This window comes from Syngnathoides biaculeatus, chromosome 10, assembly GCF_019802595.1.
Source record: "Syngnathoides biaculeatus isolate LvHL_M chromosome 10, ASM1980259v1, whole genome shotgun sequence".
NCBI classification, from domain to species: Eukaryota; Metazoa; Chordata; class Actinopteri; order Syngnathiformes; family Syngnathidae; genus Syngnathoides; species Syngnathoides biaculeatus.
The window spans coordinates 28,581,856-28,607,569 of NC_084649.1; the positions used below are offsets into that span (position 1 = coordinate 28,581,856).

Consider the following 25,714-nt stretch of genomic DNA (forward strand, 5'->3'; position numbering starts at 1 on the left):
TGAGAATCAGCACCTCCAGATTTGAGACCATGGTCCTCAGTCAGAAAAGGGTGGCATGCCCTCTCCGGGTCGGGAAAGGGATCCTGCCCGAAGTGGAGGTGCTCAAGTATCTTGGGATCTTGTTCACGAATGAGGGAAGAATGTAATTCGAGATCAACAGACGGATCAGTGCAGTGTCTGCAGTGATGAAGACTTTGTATCGGTCCATTGTGGCAAAGAGGGAGCTCAGTCGAAAGGCGAAGCTCTCAATTTACCAGTCGATCTACGTTCCTACCCTCACCTCTCAGAACGACCTGTGGGTCATGACTGAAAGAACGAGATCCCGATGGAAGCACCTGAAATGAGTTTCCTCTGTAGGGTGTCCAGGCTCTCCCTCAGAGATCAGGGTGTAAAGCTTGGTCATCCGGGAGGGGCTCAGTGTCGACCCGCTGTTCCTCCGCATTGAGAGGAGCCAGATGATGTGGCTGGGACCTCTGATTCGGATGCGTCCTGGACACATCCCTGGTGAGGTGTTCCGGGCATGTCCCACAGGAAATTGACCCCGAGGACAACCCAGGACACACTGGAGAGACTATCGGCTGGCTTGGGAACGCCTCAGGATCCCTCCAGAAGAGCTGGAAGAAGTGGCTGGGGAAAGAAAAGTCTGGGTATCCCTGTGAAGCTACTTCACCCGCAATCTGATCCGGAAAAGTGGTAGATAATGGATGGATGGATTGTGTGAAAACAAAGGAGAAGGAACCAAATGCAGCAAATACTAAAGACAAACAGGATTTTGAAACAACTTCCAAAGGAAGTCACTTAAATTGTGAGGATTTACAGGAAGCTGAAATAGAGATTGTAAAGTATAGTATCTTGCTGACGTCTTCTGGAAATTTTGGTGTAAAGAATACCTCACACAGCTCCAAGAACGTCAGCGGTAGTCTGCACTTGGAAGAAATCTTTGTCTTCTTAAGACATGGAGAAGCTGCATTCAGCTTGAAACAAACTCCCAGAAAGCTTTAGGTCAGATGAAGCATTGTATTTAAAGGGGAAATCCAGTGCTTTGCTTGAACAGTGTATCCAATAGGTCATGTAATATGTACCCTATTTTGACAATCGGGCCTCGAAGCTCGGCTAACGGCCTCCCCGGACGTCGAAGCTTGACTCGCGGCCCGCTACCGTAGCTCGTGGCCCGCCTTCAGCAGCGACAGAGGCCTTAAGCCGAGCTTTGGCGTCCGGGGCTAACGGCCTACGCCGCTTGGAAGCATGGCTCGCGGCCCACCTTCTGCAGCAACATTTAGCCTAGCTTCGGTGTCCGGGGCTAACGGCCTCTGCTGCCTGGAAGCCCGCCGTCAGCGGTAGTCTACACTTGGAAGAAATCTTTGTCTCAGTGATGTGGTGCATGTTCTGCATGATACATCACGCAAAAATTCCTGGCTACTTGGAAGGATTGTAGCAATTTACCCTGGAAAGGACAGTTTTGTTCGTCGACTAATAAGCTTTCTCGGCCAGTAACGAAAATGTCTTCTTCAAGAGACTGAAAATAAATGAATATAGTTTAAAGCCTGTTTTTTTCTTGTCCATGGGGCTCAGAGACATTTTGAATTTTTGAACTCTGATGTGTGTGCGTGTGTGTGTGTGTGTGTGTGTGTATATATATATATATATATATATATATATATACACACACACACACACACCACACACACACACACACACTTATAGAGTTGTGTTTGGATAATTGTATCAAGAACATTGATAGCAAGTAGGACCTGGTAATGTAAGAGCCTAAATATAATTTCCGTTTTTCAAATACTTTCAGTTAGAATAATTAGTGTCTATTTGCAGTGAAATAATTGAAGCAAAGTTTTCATTATAGTGGATAGATTATTCACAAATTGTTTATTTTATGTATGCTGTGGAGGATGAGGATGTTGCATTCTGTTTGAAAAGGTGCATTTTAGGTTTGCTTACAGAGTTGATATATTGTAATGCCGTCATGAACCGGAAAAAGAAAAAATGTTAGATGGACAGTGGAAATTTGGACAGTCGGGCGAAATAGTTTGTTCATTGACCTGGATTTGCTGTGCTTTAAGTACATAATTTAAAAGGCAAAGCCCATTTGATGCAGAGACGATCTCATTTCATTTTATTTTTGTTGTTTGAATTCAAGTAAACTGTTTTCTTTGAACAAAACACCCACGTCAGTGGATTGCCCCCCTTTTTTTTTTTTTTTTGCAAGTGAAGACAAGGAACAATGCGTCAAGATAAGCCCATTCAGGAAACACCCTTCTTCTACAGTTAACTTTCATCAATCGGAGACTGGAGGTGCTGGTAATGTAGCTTTGAGATGGGGAGTTGTTGTGTGTGTGTGTGTGTGTGTGTGTGTGTGTGTGTGTGTGTGTGTGTGTGTGTGTGTGTGTGCCAGAATTGATAAAATATGTCAACAGTAGAACATTTAAACTTTGCATATGTGGGACAAAAATTTCAACAGTTCAAGCATCTAGCAAGACCCAAAATACAAACTTTTACAATACTAATTTTTTCAACCATTGACACAAGTGTTTTTTGATTGTGATGATTGAGACCTGGTGGACAAGTGAAGAGTATGATTTTGAATTATCCATCCATCCATCCATCCATCCATCCATCCACCTATTATCCAAGTCGCTTATCCTCACATGGGTCACGGGAAAGCTGGAGCCTATCCCAGCTAGCTTCGGGCGAAAGGCGGACTACACCCTGAACTGGTCGCTGACTAGCGAGTCAGTCGCAAGGCAGAGATTTGAAGTAAATTTTAAGTAAACAGGTACAAGAAAAGGGGTAGCAGCATGGCATTCTATGGAGAGAAAGAGCTTCACTGATTGATTGTAGTCTCTCCAGATGACTATAGTTCAGTTGAAGTGTGCCACTGTCTAAAGCAGATCAATAAGTCGATGAGCCAAAATTTCCTTCAGCTGAACCACAACAAAACTCAGATAATTGTTTTTAGCAAGAAAAAGGATTATTTGTAAATCCATGGACTCACTATCTTTGAAAAGCAAAGACCAAGTCCAAATCCTTGGTGATTTGATAGATTTTCCAACCTGACCTTTAACAGTCATATCAAATCAATTCGTAAAATTGCGTTTTGCCATATGAATAAAATATCTACAGTGAAGGCTTGCATGTGTCAAGCAGACCAGGAGAAGCTCATCCATGCTTTTATCTCAAGTAGACTTGACTATTGTAGTAGCCTTCTGACTGGGCTCCCCAAAATGAGCAATAAACAGCTGTAGCTCCTTCAGGATGCTGCAGTGAGGGCTGTGACCAGAACAAAGCGGTCAGAGCACGTAACTTTAATTTTAAGGTCTTTACACTGGCTTCCAGTCAGTTTTAGAAGAGATTTTAAAGGTCTGCTTCTGGTCTATAAATCACTAAATGGTTTAGGTCCTGAATACATGAAAGAAATGTGAATAGAATACAAACCCAGTAGGGCTCTGACATCAACTGACTCAGGTCTAATAATGGAGTGCAGAATCCAAAGCAAACATGGTAAAGCAGCATTCAGCTATTATGCTGCAAAAAAAGTTGAATAAGTTGCCAACAGACGTCAGTCCCAAGTGTTAGTTTTTTAATCATTGTTAAAATCCATGTTTATTGTCATGCATTTTATAGTACTTCCACTTTTCAGTGATATTTCTTGCACTAAAGGCTGTTTTAATTGTACTTTTTATTTTCAAATGTTTTTATTTTCTTATTTGAATGCTTTTAATCATGCAAAGTGGCTTACGGCCATGCTACCCTGAGAACACCCAATCTCATCAGATCGCGGAAGGCAAGCGGGTTTGGCCCTGGTTTGTACTTGGATGGGAGACGACCTGTGTATACCAGGTGCTGTAAGCTTCTCTCCCCAGCTAATTACAGAGGGGTTGCGTCAGAAAGGGCATCCAACGTAAAACTCTCCCAAACAAATATCTGTTCATCTAAGATCACAACCCAAAAGGCAAAGAAGAATAATCATGTAAAGCGCATTGAGTAATCTTATGTATAGAATCTGCTGTACAATTATATTAGCTCTGCTTTACAATAGTTATATTATGGGGAGTTTTCCTGTTGGAAAATATTCCTCTAAATAGAAGAGTATTTTCTTGACTTTTGTGTATGGTGTAGGACCAATTTACATCAGTGACCTCCTGACTCAGTATGAACCCTCAAGACCCCTCAAGTCATCTGGATCTTTTTTTTTTTATTTTTTTTTCAGAGTCCGATTAAGACATGGAGAAGCTGCATTCAGCTTGAAACAAACTCCCAGAAAGCTTTAGATCAGATGAAACATTGTATTTAAAGGGGAAATCCAGTGCTTTGCATGAACAGTGTATCCAATAGGTCATGTAATATGTACCCTATTTTGACAATCTGGCCTCGAAGCTCAGCTAACGGCCTCCCCGGACGTCGAAGCTTGACTCGCGGCCCGCTACCATAGCTCGTGGCCCGCCTTCAGCAGCGACAGAGGCCTTAAGCCGAGCTTCGGCGTCCGGGGCTAATGGCCTACGCCGCTTGGAAGCATGGCTAATGGCCTACGCCGCTTGGAAGCATGGCTCGTGGCCCGCCGCCGTCGCTCGCTTGTCAGACTCCGCGTCATTCCTGTCCAAAGAACCATCCACGGCTGCTGGCCCGGATCTCCCGGGGGCCTTTGTTTCCCCACCTATGTCATGCGTAGGTGTCCGAGTAGTCAGACTCCACGTCATTCCGCCTGAAGAACCATCCAAATATTCAACATTAATTACAGCCACAGGTTAAAATCTGTATGGAAGTATTCCTCCATCTTCCCGATCAAGTGATACTGCTATTTCTTCATCAGATGAAGATAAAGACGAGAAATCGGCGCTGGGCATAAATTGTGTCCCATGTAAATGAGCTTTTTTGCGGCACGGTACACGTCACATCCGCACACATTGGTCATGTGACTCGCAAAAATGGCAGCACCCCTGAAAATTTGTAAATTGTCAATAAAAATCTTCTCAAAACACGATTAAATGAGAGCGTATTTAACAGCACATTGTCAAAATAGGGTACATATTACATGACCTATTGGATGCACAGTTTATGCAATTTTTTGCTTTGTCTTGCGAGCTAGGATTTGATGTATGAACAACTGCCAGTAGATGATGCTATGATCATTAAGATGCTGAAACGCAAAGGTTCCACTCAGCTTTTCGAGCTTTTGAGGTCAGCCTCTCTGTATGTGCACCTCGACACGGTAGCCTCTCTGTGCATCTGTGCTCGCATTTTGATATTTTGCTTTCACACAAGTGAATTTCCACCCATTTTTTTAACCAGAACCAAAAAAGCACGTGCTAAGGATAGTGGTGAGAAAAATAAGAGGACGATGTTGATGGAATTTAAGTGTGAAATAATAGAAAAAATGAACAGGGTGTACAAGTGAGTGACTTGGCAAAGAGTTATGCCCGTTCTACGTCAACCATATTGGCGGGAAGCGAGCTCACGGCTCCCCCGCTCTGTATATAAGTATTGCTCCATCATCCCGATCAACCGATACCGCTATTTCTTCATCATATGAGGATAAATCTGAGAAATCAGCGCTGGGCATAATGGTGTCCCGTGTAATCGAGCGTTTGGAATGGCACGTAACATGTCACATATGCCCACGTAAATCATGTGACTTGCGAAATTGGCAGCGCCCCTGAAATTTATTTTTGATAACAATACCTATTTTAAAATCTATATTTTGGTGTCAGTCACTCTTTAAAATAATATAGTACGTACTGTATGCCGATCTGGCTTTTGTTTTTGGGGGGGGGGTGAACAAAAACCCGCAATGCACTGAAGCAGATATAGGTGAAGCGTGAAAGAAAGATGGATTACGATAGTTTTGCACACAACTTGTTTGCACAAGTGTCCTTGTTTATCTTATTTTCTGTTTAAAAAAAATAAAAGATGTTTGAGAAGATTGGCTTTTTTGCATGTAGGGACTTTGAATGTTGGGACTATGACGAGAAAAGCTCAGGAGTTAGTTGACATAACAATAAGGAGAAAGTTTGATATATTGTGCATCCAAGAGAGCAAGTGGAAAGGAAGTAAGGCTTAGGTGCAGGGTTTAAATTATTTTATCATGGAGTAGATGGGAATAGAAATGGAGTCGGGGTGATTTTAAAAGAAGAGCTGGCTAAGAATGTGTTGTAGAAGAAAAAAGTATCAGATCCAGTGATGAGGATGAAATTTGAAAGTGAGGGTGTTATGTAAAATTTGATTAGCGGCTATGCCCCACAGGTAGGATATGACCTCGAGTTGAAAGAGAAATTCTGGAAGGAACTAGACGAAGTAGTCCTGAGTATCCCAGACAGAGAGAGAGTTGTGATTGGTGCAGATTTCAATGGACATGTTGGCAAAGGAAACATGGGTAATGAAGAAGTGATGGGTAAGAACGGCATTCAGCAAAGGAACGTTGAGGGTCAGATGGTGGAGGACTTCACAAAAAGGATGGAATTTGCAGTGGTGAACACTTATTTCCAGAAGACACAGGAACATAGAGTGACCTACAAGAGCGGAGGTAGAAGCACGCAGATGGATTATATTTTGTGCAGACGATGTAATCTGAAGGAGGTTACTGACTGTAAGGTGGTGTTGGGGTCGAGTGTAGCTCGACAGCATAGGATGGTGGTGTGTAGGATGACCCTGGTAAGGGGTAGGAAGATTAAGAAGACAAAGGTAGAGCAGAGAATCAAATGGTGGAAGTTGAGAAAGTAAGAATGTTGTGTGGGCTTTCGGAAAGAGGTGAGACAGGCTCTAGACAGACAGGAATAGGAATACTTGAATAATACTTCCAAGATACTTAGAGAGGCAGGAAGGAGAGTACTTAGGGTGTCTTCTTGGTAGGAAAGGGGAGAAGGAGACTTGGTGGTGGAACCCCAAAATACAAGAAGACATCCAAGGAAAGAGATTAGCAAAGAAGTGGGACATGGAGAGGACTGAGGAGAGGCGAAAGGAATACATTGAGATGCGTTGAAGGGCAAAGGTAGAGGTGGCGAAGGCTAAACAAGAGGCATATGACGACATGTACACCAGGTTGAATATGAAAGAAGGAGAAAAGGATATCTACAGGTTGGCCAGACAAAGGGATAGAGATGGGAAGGCTATGCAGCAGGTAAAGGTGATTAGGATAGCGACGGTAATATGTTGACTGGCACCAGAAGTGTGCGAAGTAGATTGTCAGGTTCACCAATCAGACATTCATTAAACAGGACAAAAAAGGAAGCAAAGACACCAGTTCATGTCTCGCGAGGAGAGAGCAGAGGAACTGTCTCGTACAATTCACCACTGGTTAGTCACTGAGTTAGTTACTAACCCTAACCTAACCTCTGATTATCCTCTCCTCAGCACCTCTATTTATTTAGTTTTAAGATGCCCCTTATTTACATGGATGTTACAAAAAGGAGACGACAAGCAAAACAGTTGGAAACAAGGTGTACATGTTTGTTCATGTGCGTGTGCATGTGTGGAAGATTGCTGAATACATGTGTGGTCATCATTTCTTTAACGGGCAGCAGTTCTAACAGTTCTGATGATTAGATGTTTTTGTTCTTGCTATCTCCTGCTAGGAGGCTGCCACGTTATCTAGAGAAGAGCAAAACATTTCTTTATTGGAAGCAGATGTATGATAATTATGATCACAATTATTCCTACATTTCCCCCGTTTATCCTACATTTGCTACATTTACTTGAGCAGAGCAAAGCATTCTTCATTGCAGCCACTGTTTGCTTTAAAACATGCAGTCATTCCAATTCCATATTCTTCAAATGGTTTATTTTGCTCTTCCAAAAATTTGCTTTTTTTCTAAATCTAGCAGAGGTGCGCGATATTAACCCTTAAACTCCCTGCTGCTGGGAGAACGTACTTTGCTGTCATCCAAATTTGTTGTACTTCCACAATATTTAAGTGGTAAGATTTTCTTGCATTCCCTGGACGAATTATGTTTCATCAACTTTATGAGATGTGAAACCTTTTATGGCCGTTTTCACATCATCATGAGTCCAGCTTTTTTTGTTGTTGTTGTTTTTTTGTGTGTGTGTGTTTCTCTAATTTTATCCTGCAGCAGGGTTCGCACGCCGGGCCTAAAAGTCCCTAAAAACTCCTAGATTTTCGAAGGTGCATTTAGGGGCTCCTAAAAGTCCTTAAAATCCACGAAAACCGGTCAAGCCCCTAAAAAGGCCTTAAATTAAAAAAATATCAAAGGGAGGAACTCTACCGCCAAAATTCTCCCTAAAAAATAAATTAATCTTTTATGTAAGAAAAAAAATAGCGATCCGTCTGGCGTCCAAACCAGCCGGAAATTGTCAACGGAAGTCACCGTGATGACAACTAGTCGACATCTTGTCGATATTCCATTGTTTGTTTCCGTGAGTAGTTATTTCACTTCGTCTTCGTTACGACGTAGCGTAGTTCTTTCATCGATCCAACTTGTATCACGGGGAAGTGCATTTTTCAAGAAGCTTGGATTGAAAGTAAGGAGTTTGGGAGCTGGGTTCGTCGAGATCCAAAAGATCGGCACATGTTTTACTGCCATCTGTGCAAGCAGAGTTACCAGCTTGAAAAGATGGGCATCAAAGCGCTGGAGTCGCACCGGAAAAACAGGAGACACGCTGATTTGGCAAAGACTGTCTCATCTTCCGTTGGTATGAATCTGTTTCTAAAATATCAAGATAGCGAAGCATCAACTTTAGGCAGTGGTACTAGCAGTGCATGCGCACTAGGGATCGCAAAAAAACGCTTACTTTCATAACCGGTTTTAACCGAATAGCTGTAGCAAAAAAAAAAAAACGATTAACCGGTTTTAAAACCGGTACCATAGTGGTGTTTACATAATTCACCCGCAGGACCTCGAGTTGGGGTGCGGGGTTCCGCACGGACTGTTCTTGTTGTTGCTCTTCCGGAGTGACGAGTTCACAGAGTTGCCCCCGTTATGCGAGTAGTGTTTTGACGTCTGCCAATAAAATAAGTTTTGTTCCTGTGTCTGATACTCGTTAATTTACTCCGTGGTAATGGGGTAGTTTGTATACAATATTGACAAACAAGCTTGTTGAATGTGGCTTTCAACAACGCACTCGTGTAAGTTACATTTTTATTTTTATTTTTTTGTAAAAGTGTTTTAATGTTGACATTCTTCTTTCAGACTTTCAGAAAGGGCATGAAAGTATACCGAGCGTTTCCTCAATGCCATGTTTGATGTTTCTTTGATTTAACTGAATGTTCTTTAGAGTCCAACTTTACACTAACAGCGAAACTTGAAAAAAGTGGAAATGATGTTGAAAAAATAGCGCAGTGTGGAGTGCCGGAACCGGAAGAAATGATTTGAAATTTTAACCGATTTCGAAAGTCTGATTACGGTTTTAAAAAATAACCTGTTATTTCTAACCGGTTGCGATCCCTAATGGGCACCTACAGTTGTCCAGCCATCGACTTCAACCAGCCAGAAGTCAGGCTTTATGAACGTAGTTCAATACACGAAGACGGACTCGTTAAAGGCAGAGATCGTGTGGACTTTAAAAGTGATCTGCAGCCATTACAGTTACAAATCTTGTGAAAATAATTCAAAAGTGTTTGTAGTCATGTTCCCAGACAGTGACATTGCTAAAAACTACCACTGTGGGGAAAGGAAGACTTCGTACCTGGCTACATTTGACATCGCTGCCCACTTTTCATCTCTACTGCCTCAAAGCCAAAAAAGCCAGAATAGAGACTGACATATCAATGCCTATTGAGAAGGCTGACAGGCTGTGTGAGGAGGCAGACGAAAAGAGGAATCTGAGGTTTATCACTGAGGCCAATGCACTCAGAGGCAGAGCAAAGGACAGGAGAGCCACTTTGGCACATCTGCAGCAGCAAATAGAGGAGGCACTGGGTAGGCTCAAGGAGCTAGAGGGGGGGTGCTGAAACAGACATCAGTAGAAGACATTTGTGTATATAGTTGCAATTGTAGTTAGAATCTGTTTTTCTGTATACTGTTATGTGAAGACGTTGACAACGGTCATACAATGAGAACTACCACAAGGGGCGACAGGTGATCACTGTCACAGGTACTGAGATACTGGAACATTTGATGAACCAAGAATGGTTGATGGCACCATTGGGTGAGTCTTTTTTCCTGACTCTTGATTTCCCACGATGGCCCTAAATTTTTCGTGTCAGCTCTAAATTTTTTCCGTGTCAGCCCTAAATTTTTCATGTCAGCCCCTAAGAATGCCCCTAAAAAGCCCTTCAATTTTTTTGGTCAGACTGAGTATGAACCCTGTGCAGGTTAACTAGATATATTTTTTGTGTGTATGTTGAGCTGGCCAGCAAAGTCATATTGTGTTATCCCCAAATGTAGATGTTTTATTTTAGTAGGACATTGGCTTTCTACAAACTTCTAGTCCTTACACATTATTATTATTTTTTTTTCAGATGTTCTGTTTCAACTATTTTGCTGTTTGTTTTTCCCCTGTTGGAGTCAGTGGTTCACCTAGGGTGACGATACTGACTTCCCTCTGAACAGGCTGACAATTACGTTCTGTTTAAGGTCATTCTCAAGCTTCTACCACAAGTGGCGGAGAATTGTTACCTCTGCATCCACAAACAGTTGTGACTCAATTTCCTGTTCAAATGAGGTAGCGAACCTCCTCTCACACTTTTACACATGCACACGTTTCACGGAGCTCACGTACAGGACACACCTTGCCCTTTTCTCAGTTTTATAGACTAATTAGTCTACTCGATAGGGACTAGTATTCTCGAGGTTTGGTTCTCCTGCAGTCACCCAGACGTGGATTCACTCATTCCTCATGAGTGTGGGAGTTTCCTACTCACCAGAGATGCCTTTACTTCCTTCGGCTTCTCGTCAACCCTCAGTCTCCAGATGCAACGTCGAGGCCCAGTCCCGGAAAGGGTCTCAAGTGCTGTGGCCACGGTCTTTGCCTGGAGGTCAACTCAGCCCCTGGAAACCTCCGGTATCTTGAGATCCGGCTCGAAGGACCAAGTAAATGTCAGGTTCACCAATCAGACATTCATGAAACAGGACAAAAAAGGAAGCAAAGACACCAGTTAAAATCTCGCGAGGAGAGAGGAGAGGAACTGTCTCGTACAATTCACCACTGCACTCCCTGATTATCCTCTCCTCAGCACCTCTATTTATTTAGTTTTAAGACGCCCCTTATTTACATGGATGTTACAAAAAGGAGCAACAAGCAAAACAGTTGGAAACAAAGTGTACATGTTTGTTCATATGCGTGTGCATGTGTGGAAGATTGCTGAATACATGTGTGGTCATCATTTTTTTAACGGGCAGCAGTTCTGAGTTCTGATGATTAGATGTTTTTGTTCTTGCTATATCCTGCGAGGTGGCTGCCACGTTACCTAGAGCAAAGCAAAGCATTTCTTTATTGGGAGCAGATGTATGATAATTATGATCACAATTATTCCTGCATAGATGGAAAGAGTACTTTGAGAAGTTCATGAACTAAGAAAATGGGAGAGAAGGTAGAATAGAAGAGGCAAGCGTGAATAACGGAAAGTTGGAATGATTAATAAGGGGGAAGTTAGAAAGGCACTGAACAGAATGGTGAATGGAAAGATAGTTGATCGTGATGACATACCAGTGGAGGTATGGAAGCAATTTGTAGTGGTGGCTGTGGAGTTTTTGACCAACTTATGCAAAAGAATACTACCAGGAGAGAAGATGCCAGAAGAATGCAGGAAAAGTGTGCTCGTCGCCATTTTTAAGAACAAAGGCGGTGTTCAGAGCTGTGGAAACTACAGAAGAATAACGATGATGAGCCACACAATGAAGTTATGGGAAAGAGTCGTGGAGGCTAGACTCAGGACAGAAGTATCTGTGAGCAACAGTATGGTTTCATGCCTAGACTGAGTACCACAGATGCATTATTTGCCTTGAGGATGCTAGTGGAAAAGTACAGAGAAGGTCAGAACAAGCTACATTGTGTCTTTGTAGACCTCGAGAAAGTCTATGACAGAGTACCGACAGAGGAACTGTGGTACTGCATGCACAAGTCTGGGTGGCAGAAAAAATATGTTAGAATTGTACAGGACATGTATGAGGGCAGCAGAACAGCAGTGAATTAAAGGTAGACTGCATCAGGGAGCTGCGCAGGGTGATTGAAGCTCCAGGGAGAAAAAATACTGAGGGTAAATGACTTGGGGTCAGCATTCCAGAGCAATGGTTAGTGTGGTAAGGAAGTGGATGGAGCAGTTGGCGGAAGGTGTCTGGTGTTCTGTGTGACAGAAGAGTCTCCGCTCGGATGAAGGGCAAAGTTAATAAAACAGTGATGAGGCTGGCCATGATGTAAGGATTAGAGACAGTGGCTCTGAAGAAACAACAGGAAGCAGAACTGGAGGTAACTGAAATGAAGATGCTGAGGTTCTCGCTTGGTGTGAACAGGTTGGACAGGATTAGAAATGAGCTCATTAAAGGGACAGCGTAAGTTTGATGTTTTGGAGACTAGGTTCGAGAGAGCAGACTTCGATAGCTTGGGCATGTTCAGAGGCGAGAAAGTGAGTATATTGGTAGAAGGGTGCTGAGGATGCAGCTGCCAGGCAAAAGAGTGAGAAGAAGACCAAAGAAAAGGTTCATGGATGAATGTTGTGAGGGAGGACATGGGGACAGTAGGTGTTGGAGAAGAGGATGCACGAGATAGGCTTAGGAGGGAAAAAATGACACACTGTGGCAACCCCTAACGGGACAAGCCGAAAGAAAAAGAAGATCTATTGAGTAATTACCAGCTATGCCCCACTAGTAGTATGTGACCGAGAGTTGAAAGAGAAATTCTGGAAGGAACTAGATGAAATAGTTCTGATCATCCCAGACAGAGGGCGTGTTATTTGTGCAGATTGTAATGGACATGTTCGTGAAGGGAACAGAGGCGATGGATAAGTGATGGGTAAGTACGGCATCTAGGAAAGGAACTTTGAGGGACAGATGGTGGTGGACTTTGCAAAAAAGATGAAACTGGGAGGAGTGAACACTTTTTTTTTTTTAAACCCTAACCCTGGAACAAATACTGACATATAAGAGCGAAGGTAGAAGTACGTGGGTGGACTATATTTTGTGCAGACGATGTCATCTGCAAGAGGTTACTTACTAAAAGGTAGTGCTCGGGGCGAGTGTAGCTCGATCAGACAGGTTTCTGGGCTGTCGCTGAGAAACACTGAGTTTTAGCTCCCTCTAAAGATTTTCCAACGGGTTTAGGTCTGGAGACTGGCTAGGTCACGGCAGAAACTTGATATACTTCTTGCGGAGCCAGTCCTTGGTTTTCCTCGCTGTGTGCTTCGAGTCATTGTCATGTTGAAAGACCCAGCCACAACCCATCTTCAATGCTGTGACTGAGGGAAAGAGGTTGTTCCCCAAAATCTCACAATACATGGCCACGGCCATTCTCTCCTTAATACAGTGCAGTCGTCCTGTCCCATGTGGAGAAAAACACCCCCAAAGCATGATGCTACCACTCCCATACTTCACAGTAGGGATGGTGTTCTTGGGATGGAACTCATCATTCGTCTTCCTCCAAACACAATTGGTGGAATTATGACCAAAAAGTTCAATTTTGGTCTCATCTGACCACAAAACCTTCTTCTATGAGTCCTCTGTATCATCCAAATGGTCGTTGGCAAACTTAAGACGGGCCTTGACATGTGCTGGTTTAACCTTCCGTGCCATGCAGGATTTTAAACCCTGACGTCTTAGTGTATTACCAACAGTCACCTTGGAAACACTGTTCCCAGCACTTTTCAGGTTATTGACCAAGTCCTGTCGTGTAGTCCTGGGCTAATTCCACACCTTTCTAAGGATCATTGAGACCCCACACCTTACCTACCTTGCAGAGGGCTCCAGTCCGATTGAGATTGACCATCATGTTTAGCTTCTTCCATTTTCTAATGATTGCTCCAACAGTGGACCTTTTTTAATCAAACTGCTTGGCAATTTCTTGGTAGCCCTTTCCAGGCTTGTGGAGTTGTACAATTTTGTCTCTGGTGTCTTTGGACAGCTCTTTGGTATTGGCCATGTTACAGGTTTGAGTCTTACTGTTTGAATGGGGTGGACAGGTGCCTTCATGAGTGGAGGTGGACTTTTAAAGACGGACTAACAGGTCTTTGAGGGTCAGAATTGTAGCTGATAGATAGGTGTTCCAATACTTATTTGCAGCTGTATCACACAAATAAATAGTTAAAAAAATCATCCATTGTTATTTCTGGATTTTTCTTTTTAAATTATCTCTCTCGTAGTGGATATGTACCCAAGATGAAAATTTCAGACCCCCCCCCATGATTTCTAAGTGGGAGAATATGCAATATAGCAGGGTGTTCAAATACTTATTTTCTTCACTGTAGGTTGTCTCGGTGTACGACTGATTAGGATTTCTGCTTCACAGTTTTAATAACCCAGGGTTCAAATCCTCCCTCGCTCTGTGGAGTTTGGACGTTCTGCCTGCGTTTTTTTTTTTTTTTTCTTTTTTCGGGTAATATATACCACATTCCAAAAACTTTCATATTTAAGACTCCTAATTGTCTACAGGAATGAATATGAGGGTGAGTCATTGTTTATGCAGTATGTGGGAACCAATTCAGGTTGTACACCTAGACTCAATGTGGATAAGCAATATGAAAAATGGATAGGTGAGTGGATCATTTTTATATGTATTTTGTTGTATTTATTTTTCAGGATTTAACAACATTTGTTTATTGTATTCAATTATATGTATTACTGTATGTTTAGAGTTACTTTATGTAACCCATTAGTTTATAATAAGTGAGTCACTTTTTCCGCATACATTCTGGAGGTGATTGTCCTCTGAATCATATTACTTGATCAAGCTTTTTCTTAATTCCATACTGCAAAATGTAAAAAAAGTAAAGCATGTATGATTGTTGTTGATATCGGTTCGGACTGGTATCTGGTGTTGGTTTGGGACATCCCTAACAATAACAAATCGAATTGTGGTTCTGCTAAAAGTAGCAACACATTATTGATAGGGCTGACTATTACATTCACACAGACACACTTTTTCATTTTAAATATTAAGAAATTAAAGGACTTAGACTATTTTAAAATAATACAAATAATGGTCTGAGAAAACACAATCGTCTCCACACTCCGTTCAAAATTAATTTTCAGTTTGCAAATCTCAATATGACTTAGGTGTTTGTAAGTACAAAAAGCTATGAAAGCAATCAAAAGAAGTGTTTCTTTTTCTTGAGTTTGATTCCGGAATGTTGGAAGTTTACATTTTTAAAATTGTGATTCATTCTTATTTTTCAAAACATTTGCTCGTAAAGCTGTTTTTGAAGATTGTAAAGGTTATTTACTTTTTTCCCCCCTCATATTTTGGAAGGTGGTCGCTTCATTAGATATCTTATTAAAAGTCAGGCCAGGCTTTAACAAGCATTATGCTTCTGCATGTGCCATTTCTGTTACCTCAGTGCAAAGTGTCTGTGTTGTGAAATATGTTGCTGTATTTTGACTGAATAAAAATACCACTACATTGGATCTAAGTTAACAACAATAACAATTAGGTGTCAAAAGTCTACACGGGTAGAGAGCCATATCTTTGACTTAAAGGTCAACTCATAGCCATATATACACTTTAAAATAGATATTGGTATGAAAACTACATATATTATTATTCACTTCAATGTCTATACAAAAAAAAAAAAAGCTGAAGTTTCAATCGCAGTGGCGGCCATATTGCCTGCACCGTCATTTGCAGATGTCACACTGCGACAGTCGCCATAGAAAACACGTAGTGGTACCTGCTGTGGAAGAGGAACAAGAGATATTTTCGTATTTTTCCGACACCCCTTCTGACACAGAAGCTCTTTTCAAAGAAGAGAACATCTCACAATTGAGTGAAGGCAATATTACCCTCTCGTTTCGAGCCATATTTAGATGATATGCGGATCATTCCTAACTAACAGACTCCCCGACAGTATGTATGACAGTATTTGGCGTACTCAGGAGTACCCATGCTGGGCAAGGTAACTACCTCCCTGCCCGATCCGCCTCCACGTCGGGACCATTAACGACCACACGCTGGCCACCGGGGATGAACAACGCCGGGCCCGTGGACATTGACATATTTAATATCCCTGACTTACTTACTTTAAGTTATTATGACGCAGATCTTTTGTTACATTCTGAGAGCATTACGTCGTATTCCCCAACTATTTTTTAATACCTCTATACACACCTACCTGTCATTTAGAACCCACAAAGCTCTCGTCCTTTGCACCTGTGCAATTCGTTTTTCACGATGAACCGTGTCTTTGGAAAAGTGTGAAGATTGAATCCATCCTCCCAAGTGTTCGAGCAAAATCGAGCAATAGCCGGCATTTTGGCTAACACAATGAAAAAGTAGTTTTTGCTGTTACAATAGGTTTTAACCAATATAAACACTTGACCCCACTACTGCAAAAAACCTCACTTCCTGGTTCTTCTCCAACACAAATGCCTTGAGGATTTTCATGGCGGCAGATGCAAAAGTCCATATACAACAACATCCTGACGTGAAAAAACGGATGAAGCCATTCCGGCTGACTTTTTTTTAATTTATTTTTTTATTAAAAACATACTAAAAATTATGCCTTACGTGTCAGTTGACCTTTAAAATGAACTTGGTGGTAAGTGTGAAGATTGAATCCATCCTCCCAAGTGTTCGAGCAAAATCGAGCAATAGCCGGCATTTTGGCTAACACAATGAAAAAGTAGTTTTTGCCGTTAGAATAGGTTTTAACCAATATAAACACTTGACCCCACTACTGCAAAAAACCTCACTTCCTGGTTCTTCTCCAACACAAATGCCTTGAGGATTTTCATGGCGGGAGATGCAAAAGTCCATATACAACAACATCCTGACGTGAAAAAACCGATGAAGCCATTCCGGCTGACTTTTTTTTAAATTTATTTTTTTATTAAAAACATACTAAAAATTATGCTTTACGTGTCAGTTGACCTTTAAAATGAACTTGGTGGTAAGCATGCAGGTTGAGGAAATAAGTATCCATACAACTCAAATTATGTTTTACTTTGCATCTTTGTTTTTGTTATTATTATTCCAAAGCTGGCGGCACTTTGGCTCAGCTGGTAAAGCGTTGGCCTCACAGTTCTGAGGTCCCTGGTTCAATCCCGGACCCACCTGTGTGGGGTTTGCATGTTCTCCCCGTGTCTGCGTGGGTTTCCTCCGGGCACTCCGGTTTCCTCCCACATCCTGAAAAACATGCAACATTTATTGGACACTTTAAATTGCCACTAGGAGTGTTTGTGAGAGCGGCTGTTTGTCTCAATGTGCCCTGCAATTGGCTGGCAACCAGTTCAGGGTGTACCCTGCCTCCTGCCCGTTGACAGCTGGGATAGGCTCCAGCACTCCCCGCGACACTCATGAGGTGAAGCGGTGAAGAAAATGGATGGATGGATATTCCAAAGCTCATTGGTGTGTCATGTCATATCGTTTTCAGCAGACTAGGCAAAAAGGAAACTGGGTTTTATTTTACTTGAAAATGGATGATTGCAGGGATGGATGTTTAATTAGTTGTTCAAATTGTAATTTTGACACCCCCCCCCCCCCTTTCCACATCTCAGGTCCTGATGTCAGTGTTGACGTTGTTGATGTCACCAGACAGACTGATAGCAAGATGAGGCTTAGAGAGTTTGTTGATTATTATTACAGCACGAACAGAAAGAAAGTATTAAATGTAATCAATCTGGAGTTCTCTGATTCAAGGTACACACTCAGTGGAAAAAAAATATTCAACAATTTTGACATTGTGAAGCTATCAATGCCCAAATTCACATTTCACTTGTTTTCTGGAACAGGATGAACAGTATTGTGGAGAGCCCTCAAATTGTGCAGAGCTTGTCTTGGGTTGAAAACTACTGGCCTGAAGATGCTCTGCTTGGAAAGCCAAAAGTCACTAAATACTGTCTGATCTGTGTCAAAGACAGCTACACAGACTTCCACATTGAGTGTGGTGGTGCCTCTGTCTGGTATCATGTATTAAAGGTACCAAACGATTCTGGAGTGTTCGTAACCTGATTAAAATTGTATTGAGTTTGTACCATTTTACTTTTCAAACCTCTGATTTCTCAAGAAAAACTGGAAAACATTAAATTGCACCCTTTCTTAGTGTATAACGAATGGATGTCTAATTTCAGGGAGAAAAAATCTTCTTTCTCATCAAGCCTACATCTGCCAATCTTTCTCTCTACGAGCGTTGGAGGTCATCATCCAATCACAGCGAAATGTTCTTTGCTGACCAAGTGGACAAGTGTTATAAATGCCCTCTGAGGCAAGGACAGACTTTGTTCATCCCATCAGGTCAGAACTGGAAAAACTACGTTCATGCCATGTGAACTAGTGTCTGTAGAGTACTGGTCAGAAATTTGGACATCTTCAGTATGCTTCACATGTAAATGTCCATTATTTTTGTTGAGACTACATATTCTTTTAGAAAGTATGACATTCCTGAAATTATTCAGTAGTTTTCCGTTAGTTTCCGTAAAAGGGACTTGGAGATAATGATCAGTCGGTCAATAATTTTGGATTCATATACAGTGGAACCTTGTTTTATGTGGTTACCGTAATGTTCTCCTACATATCTTGTTTGAAACTGAAGCATACGAATGCCAAAGCTGTATTTCCCTTTGGAACGACTGTGAATCCAATTAATCCTTTCCAGTTAGCCCAAAATATTGACTAAAATATACATTTTATAGGCAATAAGTATAGTTTTTATGCAAAAAAAAGCATGGTGAAATAAATATGACTAATCAAATGGGTAAATTAATAAATTTAACACCAGCAGTGTTTCCCACAGGACTGAAATATTTTGATTACTGTACACATTTCCCAACATGGAGTGCCATTTAAAAAAAAAAAAAAAAAAAAAAAAAAACACACAAATAAAAAAAATAGCACTGGCTATGCTGTGACGAGATGCCATCATACGCCAGGTGAAGCGATGTCAATATTGTCTCAAATATTGATGGCTCTAATAGCAGAAGAACATCCATCCATCCATTTTCTTAGCCACTTATCCTCACAAAGATTGTGGGTCCATTATCCAAGCCGCTTATCCTCACAAAGGTCACGGGAGAGTTAAAGACTAATTAAGTAGCTTCGGGCGCAATGGCGACTACTCCCTGAAATGATCGCCAGTTGCAGGGCAAATATCAACACCAAAACTGAGTGGGATTTGATCCCACGCTGCCCGCACCAAAGTCAGGCATGTACCACTACACCATCAGTGACCATCAATGACATAGCAGAAGAATGATTCTCAAAATTAAATACTGATTCCTTTGATATTTAAGTCGCTTGACAGTCTTTTAAATAATACAGTAATCCCTCATTCACGGTTATTGGGGACCAGAACCCATCACGAAATGTGAAAATCCGTAAAGTGGGATTGTCTGATGTATCTGGCTACCAGAATGATTAAAATATGGAAACAGTATTTATATTTTACATATTTAAGGCGAAGATTACACATATTTACCTAAACCTTTAATTATAAAAACTTTCCTGCAACAGTTGCCTGACCGTGGTTTGGAAACACAGGGACGCAACGCCTTGGTGCCAAGAACAAGAATGGTACGAAGCACCGGTCTGCTGCTCGGAATGCTGCATTAGTTCCTTTAAGCACTTAGTATCAACATGTCCTCTCTTAAACACTACTCCTCCCTGGTCGTCCTTGATAAACTTGAAAACTGTACATACTAGCAGTCTCTGTTTCATCCATGTTAAAAACGTGCCCACCATCCCTCATGGATAAGGTTAGGAAACTCTTCCTCCATGTAACGACAAGAAGCACCATACAGAGGCACATTTTTGATGTTTTTTTAAAATTTTTCAAACCAGGCATTGCTGACCCAAAAAAATAGGTGGTCCTTTTGACTTTTTTTCCCCCCTCCAAAGAGGCTTGTTTCATCACAATTAAATAAATATTGGCATAGGAATCCTTCAGCTTCTACATACCCACTGAATCCACCAAGGAATTCTTCAGCGCCATGTCTTCCTGAATTTGTAGCCTCGCCATGTCTTAGGACAGTGTGAATGACAGTTTGCCTCTTAAAACTGTAAAACCAGTCACTGCTGGCCTTACTTTCATTCAGAGAAGCACTCGTTCCAGCCCTTGTTCGCATGAAACAGCTGTGGCTTTTCAAGAAAAATGATTGCCTCTGAAATAGTGTCTTGGGTCTTTTTTATGTATCCACATCACTAAAATCTTCTCCACATTTTTAACTGCTTGGCATCTTTGTTTTGTCAGACGCATTTATCTTTTGCAGTATATGTTTCCTTGAGGTACTTTATTTTTGCCAGAATTAAATTTTGAAGACACAAAATTTATTTTCAACATCCAGGTGAGATCTGCCACTGTACTTTATTTCTGTACTATGCAGTGATTTATTTTTTAACTTGATCGTCCTTTGTGTCTTCTTCGTTGAAAGGCTAGCAGTTGGAAATTTCTTTTGCCCAATCGTGGACTAGGTGGCACTTGCTAAAGATACAAAAACCTTGATAAGTGCTCGAATGCACATGTTGCTTGATACTAATTCAGTTAGAATAGACTCGGCAACATTGCACGTGAACACTGGATGCTTCATGTGGGTGTGCAAATGTTTCGTGTGAGAAGGAAATTCCTGGAAATGTAACTTTTTCTTTCCCCAAGGACAACTATGTCAATGAATTAATTCCAGAACAAAATGTCAAATGAATCAGCAAAAAAGAAAAAAAAAACACAAGTTGGGGCATGCGAAAGCCAAGGTACCACTGTAGCACTTTTCAAACATAAAAATTGCAACACACTTCTCATATTGGTGGGTTCCATCAGAAGACACGGGATTAAAATTTAAAAATATTAAGACATCAGGACAGGATCAAAACTGAGGCAATTAGAGAAACAATAAAATAGGGTCAAAATATATGAATGAAAAGAACAAGTACAAAAATATCGAAGCATTAAATAAAATAAGAAAGAAATCAGTTTTAGGATAAATAAATAATTCAAATCAAAGCTAAGTCCAACAGGTGAGTCTTGAACCTACTCGATGAAAGCCATGAAATCGTCCCATTTCGCCTTTTTAAGGTTGATGCAGGTGCCTTTTTACGACACGACAAATTTCTCTGATCTTTCAAGCGTGGTTGTTATAGGGAGGTGATCGAACGCTAGGGAGGTATTGACTCACCACGAGCAGCTGGCTAAGAGGTTGGAGCTAGCAAGAGTAATGTTGAGGGAGCGAGCGGACTGTACCGTGAGTCGAGTGGCGGAGCCGTGATTGAAAATTCCTAACGTTGATGAGTCGATTTCGTCGGCAAGGTCGACACTACGACGGTCACTGAGGAGGTGGGGGTCCCACAACAGGGAGTGACCGTTCAGGTCGCCAAGGACCAGGGTCTGACGTGGAGTAGCCAGCCGGATGGGAAGATGGCGGCTGGATGTAAATGTTAAAAAGGGCTACGGAGGACGACCCGGACCGGACGGCCAGACACTGTTGTTCGATAACATGGTCGTTGGTGGTAGGTGGCTGGATGACACGATAGCTCACGCTACGATGGATGAAAAACGCCAGGCCACCTCTAGCATCACGGTTGCGGTCGTTTCGTAGGATGGTATACTCACCGAGCTTGTGTAGATTTGACCAATGAGTGAGCTTGGTTTCTTGGATGGTGGCAAGGAGGATGTCGTTCCACGACATATAGTTCGCTATTTCCAGGGCCCTGAAGGCTTGGCCATTGCAGTTGAATTGCAGGATGCGAAAGGCGGGCAGAACTCGCCAAGGCTTGGTTTGGCAGTTTGCGTCCGGTGGTGAACAAGTGGAAAAACATGGGGCTACGTAGTGGTCAGTCCAATGCCGACTTTGGCGTAGATTTGAGCATCGAGTGAGGTGGCACCAGCCGTTGCACTTGGTGCAGCAAACAGACGTCATGTCTTGATGGATCAGTTTTGAGCAGACGCAGCAGAGCCACTGGAGGGGCCTGGGTTTTGGCTCAATACCGGCATGGATTAGCAGGAGGGGGTGCAGCACGGCCGGAGGCCAAAAAATGGTTGACCATTCGTACTTGGGGGTTCCAGACTTTGGTGACTCTTGGGGTGGAGAGGCGTTGTGCAGGCACATAGAACCATCTCAAATTAGCACCAATAATTTGGTCAAAAACTCCACAGCTACCTCTCCAAATTGTTTCCATACCTCCACAGGAATGCCATCAGGATCAAGTGCCTTTCCATTTTTCATCCTCTTAAGTGCTTTTTAACTTCCCCCTTACTAATCATTACAACTTCCTGGTTCTTCACACTTGCCTCTTCTACTCTTCATTCTCTCATTTTCTTCATTCACCAACTACTCAAAATATTCTTTCCATCTATTGAGTGTACTACTGGCACTAGTCAACAAATTTCCATCTCGATCCTGAATCACCCTTACCTGGTGCACATCCTTCCCATCTCTATCCCTGTCAGGCCAACCTGTAAGAGTTCCTTTTTACCTTTTTTTGTATCCAAACTGGTTTATATATCATCATATGCCTCTCGTGACGCCTTCGCCACCTCTACCTCTGCCTCCATTGTATCTCAATGTATTCCTTTCGTCTATCCTCAGTCCTCTCAGCGTCCCATGTCTTCTTTCCTTGTATGAATTCATTTATTTTGGGGTTCCACCACAAAGTCTCCTTCTCCCCTTTCCTACCAGAAGACACAAAGTTTTGCCTGTCTCTCCGATCACCTTGACTGTATAGTCCAGTCTTCCGGGAGCTCCTGTCTGTCGACAGCCTGTCTCACCTCTTTCTGGAAGGCTCCGCAGCATTCTTCCTTTCTCAGCTTCCACCACATGGTTCTCTGCTCTACCTTGGTCTTCTTAATATTCCTACCCACCACCAGAGTCATCCTACACACCACCATCCAATGCTGTCGAGCTCCACTCTCCCCTACAACTAGATAACATCGTCTGCACAAAATGTAATCCACCTGCGTGTTTATATTTTTCTTCTCTTGTAGGTAACTCTATGTTCCTGCTTCTTCTGGGGAAAAAAAAGTATTCACTACTGCTATTTCCATCCTTTTTGCAAAGTCTACCACCATTTGTCCCTCAAAGTTCCTTTTCTGGATGTTGTACTTACCCATCACTTTTTCATCGCCTCTGTTTCCTACACCAACATGTCCGTTGCAATCTGCACTAATAACAAGACTCCCTCTGTCTGGGATGGTCAGAACTATTTAATCTAGTTCCTTCCAGAATTTCTCTTTCAACTCTAGGTCACATGCTACTAGTGGAGCATAGCCGCTAATCACACGATACATAATGCCCTCAATTTCAAATTTCAGCCTCATCTCTCAATCTGTTCTCACAAAATTAAAATTACATTTGTTTATTTTATTTTTACTATCACACAAAATTTGTAAATAGTTGCCCGACATATTAACTCTGAGTGGAACATTGTAATTAAGCCGTTGCACCCCCACGTACACTTAGAAGGGACACACTCTCCCGTACTCAGTACCGCGACGATCTTCACCCCTCCCCTTTTTCTGATGTACATAGTGGTGAAGTACATCGGGGTTGAGGAGTATCCGCACTTTGTAGTATGTACAGATGATAATACTTATGGTGCTTTGTTGTTCTTTCTTCTGTATGTTGTACCAGGGCAGCACCGACTGCCAAAGAAAAATTCCTTGTGTGTTTTTACGCACTTGGCCATAAAAGCTGATTCTGATTCACTCGTCTAGGTCCTAGTTTAATGCTGCAGATATTACAAAGTGTTTGTTGCGCCTTGTGCACCGCAGGTACATTCGTTAATATGACTGGTATTTTTCCCCTTTTGCTGATGTACGTTGTGGTCCTATCTTGATGCTACAGATATTACAAAGTGTTTGTGTCCCTTTGTTCGTGGTAGCTGTGTCAAATAAATGGAGACTCTGAGAAGAATCCTATGTTATGATGTGGTCTTTAAAACTACACAACGCAGAAGTCCACCGGTTTCACTTGGTGCCCCTTGACCCATTGCATCGCCGACTGACGTCCGTTTGGTTTCCCGGGGTAAAGCTGTTGCCGGCCGGCCACAACGTCTATCATCGCTTCCTGCGCCTCGCGCTTCCAAGGGCTGAAGACCTGTTCCCGCTGGCGCTGAAGGTCGCTTTCAAAATAATAGCTTTGTTTCAATATAGTTGCAAATGAACAGGAAAGACAGGAGCTATATATGGGAAAGGGGAGGTCATAATCATAATGTGTGTATGTGTGTTTATGGACTGTTTCAGTTAAACTGCTCAAGCTTTGCTTTGGGTTTTTTGGGGTTTTTTTGTGTGCTGGGGTTCAATTTTTTTGTTTTCTTCCCCTTCCTCTTTTTCTATTTTGCAGCTATTGTCATATCAATGCAAGATGTTATTGGGTTCACACAGGGGCTGGTCTGGGGCGTGATGTCACCTTCGGGATAGGTGGGGGCCAGCAGCTCGCTTGTGTTTCTGACAATGCAGTTGATCAGTCTCTTGTTGATCCTCCATTGGCCCCCTCTGCCAGTTCAACCCCTAAGCACGAATAAGTCATGTCTGTTGAAGCCCTTGGAGTCATGATTACTGACTTGGCAAAAAATATCGGTGCCATTTCTGCCAATCTTAGCTCTTTGCATCAGTCTAGTCCTGTTTAATCTCAATCTCCAAGTGATAGTAATTTGTCACAGCTAAAGGTTTTTGTGCAGTCTGACAATAAGCCCCCACCTTTTTTCCAGAGGCGATCATACTGATGCATTCCCTGTTCATGAATGAGACGACATGATCAAATGTTATCTGAATAGGTTTAAATGCACCACTGACTCTGAAATGATTGATCTGATCGGGCAAAGCGAGGGATGTAGTCAAAATATACCTTCGTAGCCGCCCTGAGCTGAGCGTTCCTGACCTTCCAACGGCTGTGTTTGACATAATAAAGGATCACTTTAGTGAACTGTCATATTCCAACTTGCCCATGAAGGACTTTTACAATACCATCCCACATGCAAATGAGAGTGCTATGCATTACTGGATTTGCTTTAAAAAAATGCAATGATGCTGCAATGAATGCCTTTGAAGGAGGGGTAGATCTGTGGAGGACCCCGGTGTTGAAGTGGTCGTGATGTTCATCACTCATTGTCCCGACCCGAATCTCGTCATATCTTTTCAGTTAAAGGGGCCTGAGCGATGGACCGCAGCAAAGGTTCAGGGGCATTAGGACAGCCATATGAGGAATGTGCAGAAGATAGCTCAGTCCCGACACCCAATGGGTTTGTCATCTTATGTTCAGAGCCTGGTGACCGCCTCATTTCGTCCATTTGACCCTGCCATGTGCCAGGCTTCATCAGCGGCCTGTTAGCCAGAATGCCCTACTGCCGCTTTTCCTACATCTGCTTTGGCTCCCAACCAGTCCATGTCAAATGAGATAATGGTGTGTTCACATGGGCCTGCTCCTCCTCCTGCTGGCATCACTGCTTTAGATCAAATGGCTGCTGAGCCTTGTGTCCACCAGGTTGTGGCTATGTTTGACAAAGTGCTGTCCTGGTGCAACATATCTCTTGCCACCAGCCAAAAACCAGCCCTTGGACCGTAAGCCAGTCCGTCGTCAACCTGGTCGGCCTCGTAACCAACAATGCTCTGAGCTTGTCATACGCACAGTCTGTGGTTCCAGAGATCACTTGACACATGCACATTGCAGACTTTACAGCTTGTGCC

The 25,714-nt window shown here is 42.4% G+C and overlaps 2 protein-coding genes and 1 pseudogene across 29 annotated transcripts in view; 2 read left to right on the forward strand and 1 right to left on the reverse strand.

Moving 5' to 3' along the window:
* Positions 1-25,714, forward strand: part of phf2 (PHD finger protein 2) — a 236,429-nt gene that overhangs the window by 83,152 nt on the left and 127,563 nt on the right. For 10 of the 11 annotated variants that reach the window (XM_061831394.1, XM_061831399.1, XM_061831392.1 and 7 more), the window contains 3 exons: positions 17,604-17,745; positions 17,838-18,024; positions 18,177-18,339. The exons of the other annotated variant lie outside the window; for it this stretch is intronic. In XM_061831394.1, the coding sequence (XP_061687378.1) occupies positions 17,604-17,745; positions 17,838-18,024; positions 18,177-18,339 (492 nt within the window). The remainder of the gene's footprint in view (positions 1-17,603; positions 17,746-17,837; positions 18,025-18,176; positions 18,340-25,714) is intronic. 11 annotated transcript variants of the gene reach the window in all.
* Positions 1-25,714, reverse strand: part of LOC133506967 (general transcription factor II-I repeat domain-containing protein 2-like) — a 129,181-nt gene that overhangs the window by 41,296 nt on the left and 62,171 nt on the right. For 16 of the 18 annotated variants that reach the window (XR_009796665.1, XR_009796659.1, XR_009796657.1 and 13 more), the window contains 2 exons: positions 17,161-17,232; positions 10,826-10,969 (listed from right to left, as the gene is read on the reverse strand). The gene's annotated coding sequence lies outside the window, so the exon portion shown is untranslated. Of the gene's footprint in view, positions 1-10,825; positions 10,982-17,160; positions 17,233-25,714 lie in introns of all 18 variants that reach the window. The other 2 variants (XM_061831407.1, XM_061831408.1) reach the window with 2 other exon arrangements.
* On the forward strand, positions 3,746-3,864 carry LOC133508211 (5S ribosomal RNA; annotated as a pseudogene).